This window comes from Eriocheir sinensis, chromosome 1, assembly GCF_024679095.1.
Source record: "Eriocheir sinensis breed Jianghai 21 chromosome 1, ASM2467909v1, whole genome shotgun sequence".
NCBI classification, from domain to species: domain Eukaryota; kingdom Metazoa; phylum Arthropoda; class Malacostraca; order Decapoda; family Varunidae; genus Eriocheir; species Eriocheir sinensis.
The window spans coordinates 38108223-38116790 of record NC_066509.1 but is presented as its reverse complement, the minus strand read 5'-3'; the positions used below and the strand labels follow the sequence as shown (position 1 = coordinate 38116790).

The window sequence follows — 8568 nt, the reverse complement described above, 5'->3', positions numbered from 1 at the left end:
AGACAGAGAACCAGGTGGAGAGGTGGAATTACAACCTTTGCTGGGGCAGGATGGAGCACACTAACACCAGACAGAGAACCAGGTGGAGAGGTGGAATTACAACCTTTGCTGGGGCAGGATGGAGAACACTAACACCAGACAGAGAACCAGGTGGAGAGGTGGAATTACAACCTTTGCTGGGGCAGGATGGAGAACACTAACACCAGACAGAGAACCAGGTGGAGAGGTGGAATTACAACCTTTGCTGGGGCAGGATGGAGCACTAACACCAGACAGAGAACCAGGTGGAAGGTGGAATTACAACCTGGGAAGGATGGAGAGAACCAGGTGGAAAGGAAGGAATTACACTGGGGCAGGATGGAGACACTAACACCAGACAGAGAACCAGGTGGAAGGTGGAATTACAACCTTTGCTGGGCAGGATGGAGCACACTAACACCAGAAAGAGATGGAAAGGTGGAAAAGAAAGAGATGGAAAGGAAGGAAAGGAAGAAAGAGATGGAAAGGAAAGGGAAGGAAAGAGAAAGAAAGAAATGGAAAGGGAAGGGAAGAGAAAGAAAGAGATGGAAAGGGAAGGGAAGGAAAGGAAAGAGAAAGAAAGAGATGGAAAGGGAAGGGAAGGAAAGGGAAAGAAAGAGATGGAAAGGGAAGGGAAGGAAAGGGAAAGAAAGAGATGGAAAGGGAAGGGAAGGAAAGGGAAAGAAAGAGATGGAAAGGGAAGGGAAGGAAAGGGAAAGAAAGAGATGGAAAGGGAAGGGAAGAGAAAGAAAGAGATGGAAAGGGAAGGGAAGGAAAGGAAAGGAAAGAGATGGAAAGGGAAGGGAAGGAAAGGAAAGAAAGATATGGAAAGGAAGGGAAGGAAAGGAAAGAAAGAGATGGAAAGGGAAGGAAGGAAGAGAAAGAAAGAGATGGAAAGGAAGGGAAGGAAAGGAAAGAAAGAGATGGAAAGGAAGGAAGGAAAGAAAAGAGATGGAAAGGAAGGAAGGAAAGAGAAAGAAAGAAATGGACAGGGCAGGGAAGGAAAGAGAAAGAGATGGAAAGGGAAGGGAAGGAAAGAGAAAGAAAGAGATGGAAAGGGAAGGGAAGGAAAGGAAAGAGATGGAAAGGGAAGGGAAGGAAAGAGAAAGAAAGAGATGGAAAGGGAAGGGAAGGAAAGGAAAGAAAGATGGAAAGGGAAGGAAGGAAGGAAAAGAAAGAGATGGAAAGGAAGGGAAGGAAAGGAAAGAAAGAGATGGAAAGGAAGGAAGGAAAGGGAAAGAAAGAGATGGAAAGGGAAGGGAAGAGAAAGAAAGAGATGGAAAGGGAAGGGAAGAGAAAGAAAGAGATGGAAAGGGAAGGGAAGGGAAAGAAAGAGATGGAAAGGGAAGGGAAGGAAAGGAAAGAAAGAGATGGAAAGGGAAGGGAAGGAAAGAAAGAAAGAGATGGAAAGGGAAGGGAAGGAAAAAGAAAGAGATTTAAAGGAAGGGAAGGAAAGGAAGAAAAGAGATGGAAAGGGAAGGGAAGGAAAAAAGAAAGAGATGGAAAGGGAAGGAAGGAAAAGGAAAGAAAGAAAGAGATGGAAAGGAAGGGAAGGAAGAAAGAAAAGAGATGGAAAGGAAGGGAAGGAAAGAAAGAAAGAGATGGAAAGGGAAGGAAGGAAAAGAAAGAGATGGAAAGGAAGGGAAGGAAAGGAAAAGAAAGATTTAAAGGAAGGGAAGGAAAGAACGAAATAGATGGTAAGGGAAGTGAAGGGAAGGGAAGGAAAAAGAAAGAGATTTAAAGGGAAGGGAAGGAAAAAGAACGAAAGAGATGGAAAGGGAAGGGAAGGAAAAAGAACGAAAGAGATGGAAAGGGAAGGGAAGGAAAAAGAACGATAGAGATGGAAAAGGAAGGGAAGGAAAGATTTAAGGGAAGGAAAGAGGAAGAAAGAGATGGAAAGGGAAGGGAAGGAAAGGGAAAGAAAGAGATGGAAAGGGAAGAGAAGGGAAGGGAAGGGAAGGGAAGGAAAAAGAACGAAAGAGATGGAAAGGGAAGGGAAGGGAAGGGAAGGGAAGGGAAAAGAAAGAGATTTAAAGGGAAGGGAAGGAAAAAGAACGAAAGAGATGGAAAGGGAAGGGAAGGTAAAAGAAATAAGGAGATTTAAATGGAAGGGAAGGGAAGGGAAGGAAAAAGAACGAAAGAGATGGAAAGGGAAGGGAAGGGAAGGGAAGGGAAGGGAAGGGAAGGAAAAAGAAAGAGATTTAAAGGGAAGGGAAGGGAAAGGAAGGGAAGGAAAATGAAAGAGATTTAAAGGGAAAGGAAGGAAGAGGGGCCAGGAGTCCGATGACGTCATCGCCGACGCTCACCCTATCAGCGGCTTCACTGCTTTAAGGCGGTGTCACAATGGCAGTTTTCGTCCAGCCGTTGGGGCTATGGGCAACGCCCGTACGTCCAACCGGGAGCGAGTTCACGGTTATCCGTAAGCTTTTTCTTCCCATCGCGTCGGCGCCACCTTGGGCAACCGGCAACTCCAACTTTTCCTGGTGTGCATCACACACGGCCAAGGTCGGTTCCCCATATCCACATCCACAATGTAAACAAAGCACTTGCCCTGTATCAACATGGCGTCGTCTGCTAAAGTAAGGGCTTGTGCTGCCATTACCCAAGTCATGGACTTGTTGCTGCAGTTAAATGGAAGGAAGAAACAGTTGTGGGTGTGGCGTGCCTGTGGTTCCTCCATGCCAGTTCTCATTGTCACCACTGCGCGTGCACGGCCAACCCACCCATCTTGACTCAACCACATAAACACATGGATCGAATAACAACACACACACACACACACACACACACACACACACACACACACACACCAGACTCATTAGGAACCATTGCAGATGTTTCTGACAAACAGAAACGACTTCACCATTTCTTGAGTGTGTTAGGCAGTATTTGGTGAGTGGCTCACATGAACCAAACCTCCTAGCTCTTGGCAAGAAGAGAGCAGTCGTCTTTAACACTGCTCTCTTCTTGCCACTGGGTGTGTTTGGTTTGTATGAACCACTCAACAAATAAGTTCTAACACACTCTAGGAAATGGGGAAGCCATTTTTGTTTGTGAGAAACATCTGCCATGGTTCATGATGAGTCTGGTGTGTGTGTGTGTGTGTGTGTGTGTGTGTGTGTGTGTGTGTGTGTGTGTGTGTGTGTGTGTGTGTTGTTACTCGATCCACGTGTTTATATGGTCGGAGTCTAGATGGGTGGGTTGGCCGCTCACGCACAATGGTGACAATGAGAACAGGCACGGAGGAACCACAGACACACCACACCCACAACAGCTTCTTCCTGCCATTTAACTGCAGCAACAAGTCCGTAGCTTGGGTAATGGCAGCACAAGCCGCGGCAGCCCTTACTTTCGCAGACGACGCCATGTTGATACAGGGCAAGTGCTTTGTTTACGATGTGGATGTGGAAACGGGCAACCGACCTTGGCCGTGTGTGACGCACACCCGGAAAAGTTGGATTTGCCGGTTGCCCAAGCTGCCGCCAACGCGGTGGGAAGAAAAAGGCCCAGTGTGACACCAGGTTACGGACAACCGATAACTCGCTCCCAGATGGGCGCACGGGCGTTGCCAGTAGCCACAACGGTTAGAGGAAAAGGGCCAGTGTGACACTGCCCCAAGGCAGCGTGGCCGCTGACGGGGTGAGCTCCGGTGATGACGTCATCGGACTCCCAGCGAATCACAAGCGTGTTTTCAGAGCTCAGCCAATCGTAAGGCTTCATCTATGGCTTTAAAACGACTCGTTCTCTCTTCCTGTTTTCTTCCTTTTTCCAAGGTACGTATTTTGAGATAACAAAATGAGTGAAGGAGGAAAAAATATCAGCTTCGGGGGGCAATTATAATGGCGCCACTATAAACCATTGCCTGTGCCATGACAGGCTTAGGCCCGACCATCAGGCCCAGATGGATAGTCTACCGGCGCCATAGCCCACATGTAAAAAAAAAAAAAAAAAAAAAGAAGGTCGGAACAGGTAAGCGCTTTTTCAGTGTTTTCAATATCTCGAGCTTCGCGATCCTCGAATTTAGCGCTATACCCTCGGAACGAAGCGAGCGCGAAACTCGAGAGGCTACTGTATATATATATATATATATATATATATATATATATATATATATATATATATATATATATATATATATATATATATATATATATATATATATATATATAATCATCAGCAGATTTAGCATTATTCTCTTTATAAGTTGTTTTTTCTATTTCACGCACTGTAGCGCGGTCTTCTGGTTGTAGGTAATGGAGATCCATGTCTCAAGACGTCTTTCGGCCTATTCGGCCATCTTCAGGAGATGTTCTCGTTGCAGGTGTAGGAGAAGGAGTGGCTGGTAGGCGGAGCTATATATTGCCTCGCTGAGCCTGCGCGTTAGTGTGCGCGGCTCTCAGCCAATCGTAGCTTAGCTTGGCGCTCGCTGCCTCTTTGTCAGGAGTGACGTGTCGGGTTGCTGCTGTATGTTTATTGCAGGTTTCTGGGTGTAAATTAGCACTGCCTCGGTCATTTTGAGTCTCTTGTTGTTGTTTTCTCTTGTCAATATTATGGTGTTGTCCTCCATGTGTTTCCTCCTCAGGATGAGTCCGTGTTCGCTGAGGTAATGCCTTCTTATTGCTCCATCTGTGAGGTGAGCTGTTATTCTCTTCGATAGAGTTGTTGTGGTGACGCCGATGTACCTAGAGTGTAGGCGACTGCAGTCACCTAAAGAACATGTGTGTTGGTACACGACGTTCACCTCTTGTAGTGGACTTGTCGGAGGTAGACAGCTGTTTCTCATGATCAGGTTGGCGGTTTTTCTTGATTTGTGGAAGATTATGAGGTCGAGCTTGGTGTCGGGGTTGGTGGGTGTTACGTTCTTGTGGATGATCTTCTTAAGGGTCTTCTCGTCTTCTTTGTATTCTGACGACATGGTGTTCTTGTAATATAGGGTGATTCTCGACGTGTCGTTCTCTTTTGGTTCAGGACTCATGAAGTTATCGAGTCGTCGTTTAATCCCGTCGTCAATTTCTTGCTGCGGGTAGCCGTTGTTGGCGAGAAGCTGGGAAACTCTCTTCAGCTCGGTGTTCGCGGCTGCCCATACTGAGGTGTGTGTGAGGGCCCTCTTGACAAAGGCGCTGATTACGCTGCGCCTATATCTTTCGGGGCATTCGCTAGCACCGTTGAGACAGAACCCGAAGTTAGTGGCTTTCACGTACACTTCTGTTGAAAAAGATGTGTCCTCACGGTGCACCATGGTGTCCAGAAATGGGAGCTTCTTATTTTGTTCTATTTCTTGCGTGAAGTTTAAGCAGGAGTCGTTCTTGAATTCGGTGATTAACTCGTTGATGTGGCTCACGGTGCCAACGCTGATGAAGATGTCATCGACGTACCTGGCGTAGATTTGTGGTTTGAGCTGAGGGTGGCGTGCAAATAGCCTTTCTTCGATGGACCCCATGTAGAAGTTGGCGAAGAGGACGCCGAGGGGTGATCCCATGGCCACACCGTCTCGCTGCACGTACATCTTGCCGTCGGGTCCGTAAAATGGTACTTCTTTAGTACATGCTTGTAGAAGGAGGCGCAGCGAGGCTTCGGGAATGTTGAGTGGCTCTTCGTCTTCTAAGTGGTAGATGCGTTGACAGATGAGATCTGTGGTTTCGTCGACCGGTACGTTGGTGAAGGGTGATTCAACGTCCATGGATGTCATGATGTTGGAGGGACGGGTAGTCTTCAGGAGATCGAGGAACTCTGTTGTGGACTTCAAACTGAAGGAGGCTGGTGTGAATGGTGTGATGAGTTCGTTGAGGCGCTTGGCGAGTTTGTAAGTAACGGATGGTGTCTGGCTGATGATGGGACGTAGGGGGTGGCCTTCCTTGTGGGTCTTGACGTTGCCATAAGCGTAACCCAGTTTGTGGTCGCCTTCGATGAGGGGGAGCTTCGTACTGCTGTTGTTGTTAGTCTGGCGGATGATACGGTTCAACTTCGTCTTGATATCGTTCGTTGGGTTTCTTGTGATTTTTTTTCACATTATAAAATTTTAAAATGTATTCCATTTTTGAAAACTATACCCTATAATTCTCTCTTGATGTGAAATATAGGAACACTGTCAAATTTGTGTCTCCTAATGAACAGAATGTAAAACTAAACAATTAATTAATTTTCTAAAAGGTATCCCCTTCTTTTAGACTAGTAATATTAGACTAGCTTCCCTTTCTTCTGAATTTTTGTAACAAAAGGAACATTTACTTCCATGAAAAATATATGGAACTAAATATTCAATTAATTTGATAAAATATGTCCTTTCTGTTGAATATTGATATCTGAAACAGTTAAAAACACCAACTTCCATATAGTCTCAAACTCAAAAGTGTTCACTTATGGATGCCCTTCAAAAACTTAACAATTTATATTTATAGCAATACCGTAATGCCTAATCAGACTCGCAGTTTTGACATGCATACAGATCTAGGCCTACTCCAGTTGTGCATTCTGCATGTGACCAATTTCTACAACCCCGACATTGGACCCATTTTTCTGAAGGTCTGCTATTAGCAAATAGTTCCCCACACATCAAACAAGGCCATTTGCCAATTTGCTGATAATGGGGTAAAAGGCCCACATGTGGGGTAAAAGGCCTCCCTGTGGGCAACTTACCCCAAAGGCACAGGGGGCCTCTTACCCTGGGAACATATATATACACAAAATGTCACCATCTTTCCTACAAGTAAGTAGGCAGAGTATAGTCACATGCAATATGGTCTGGACATCTTAGAGCAAGTATCCATAGCCATCAGGATAACTACAGTTCTTTGTCGTTAATTAGGCATCATTAAAATCACTGAAAACTTACAAGAAATTAGTCAAAAAGAAGAAATGTCCCCTTGTGGCCAGAGCAACTGTCCATTGTTTAGTCCAGTAGTTCCTGTGAGCACAGAGCGTTGGCGTTGCCTACTTGATCATGTGACTGCTTGAGAAAAGAAAGAAAGACAAAACCAATGGGGGGCCTTTCACCCCAGGGGGGCATCTTAACCCACCTTACCCTATACAAAAAGCAGTGTCTTGGTGAGGGAGAGCTTGGAACACAGTGGCTGAAGCTCATCTTAACCTGGTAGCAACGACGGGCCAAATTTGTGGCTTTACAGTGTAGCAGCGACGGGCCAAATTTGTGGCTTTACCGTGTAGCAGCGACAGGCCAAATTTGTGGCTTTACCGTGTAGCAGCGACAGGCCAAATTTGTGGCTTTACCATGTAGCAGCGACGGGCCAAATTTGTGGCTTTACCGTGTAGCAACGACAGGCCAAATTTGTTAGCAGCGACGGGCCAGCTTTACCGTGTAGCAGCGACGGGCCAAATTTGTGGCTTTACCGTGTAGCAGCGACGGGCCAAATTTGTGGCTTTACCGTGTAGCAGCGACGGGCCAAATTTGTGGCTTTACCGTGTAGCAGCGACGGGCCAAATTTGTGGCTTTACCGTGTAGCAGCGACAGGCCAAATTTGTGACTTTACCGTGTAGCAGCGACGGGCCAAATTTGTGGCTTTACCGTGTAGCAGCGACGGGCCAAATTTGTGGCTTTACCGTGTAGCAGCGACGGGCCAAATTTGTGGCTTTACCGTGTAGCAGCGACGCGCCAAATTTGTGGCTTTACCGTGTAGCAGCGACGGGCCAAATTTGTGCCATGATATAAACCCCCAAATAGATGATACATAATCTGATCACAAATGCTTTGATATATATTATGAAATGGTCTGTCTGAGGGGTGATTTTTTCTCATTTTTCTCGCTTGGAGGGACCATTAAGAAACATGATCCCCGCTGTTACCACCACCGGGTTAAGAATACGGACTGAGTCAGATGAAGAGGTGGCAGTGTAATGACCAAGCGAATTAGAAGATAAAATTCAGGATAAGCAATTAAAGCAAAAGTATTATTCACAAAAGGAGGAGGAGGAGGAGGAAGAGTGAGTGAGTGAGTGAGTGAGTGAGTGAGAACATGGAGATAAAAGAGAGGAAAGGAGGAAAATAATGGAAATGGAGTAAAAAGAAATACACGGGAGAGATGAAAGAGATAACAAGGAAAAAGAAAACAATTGATGAAGAGACTGATTGATGAGAGAGAGAGAGAGAGAGAGAGAGAGAGAGAGAGAGAGAGAGAGAGAGAGAGAGAGAGAGAGAGAATCATTACCCCGGAGATGCGCACTAAGGCAATGCGCGCCTATGGATCACCCCCCTTAATTACCACAGGCTATACACGTGAACAAGGTAACCACTATCTCTTATTACCCCGGAGATGAGCACCGAGGCCACGCGCACCTCTGGATCACTCCCCTTAATTAACACAGGCTATATAATTGAACAGGGTAATTACTATCTATTACTACCCCGGAGATGAGCACCGAGGCCACGCGCACCTCTGGATCACTCCCCTTAATCAACACAGGCTATATAATTGAACAGGGTAATTACTATCTATTATTACCCCGGAGATGCGCACTGAGGCCACGCGCACCCCTGGATCACTCCCCTTAATCAACACAGGCTATAGAAGTGAATAAGGTAACCACTATCTATTA

General features: G+C 46.0%; 1 protein-coding gene across 1 annotated transcript; it reads right to left on the bottom strand.

Moving 5' to 3' along the window:
* Positions 1-4429: 4429 nt before the first annotated feature.
* LOC126999444 (uncharacterized) lies at positions 4430-5707 on the bottom strand. Its single transcript, XM_050862076.1, has one exon. It carries the CDS (start codon positions 5705-5707, stop codon positions 4430-4432), a length of 1278 nt encoding a protein of 425 aa, XP_050718033.1.
* Between the last annotated feature and the right edge of the window lie 2861 nt (positions 5708-8568).

Excerpts from the sequence above, each read along its gene's own strand:
- LOC126999444 (XM_050862076.1), bottom strand. The coding sequence starts at position 5,707 with ATGACATCCATGGACGTTGAATCACCCTTCACCAACGTACCGGTCGAC.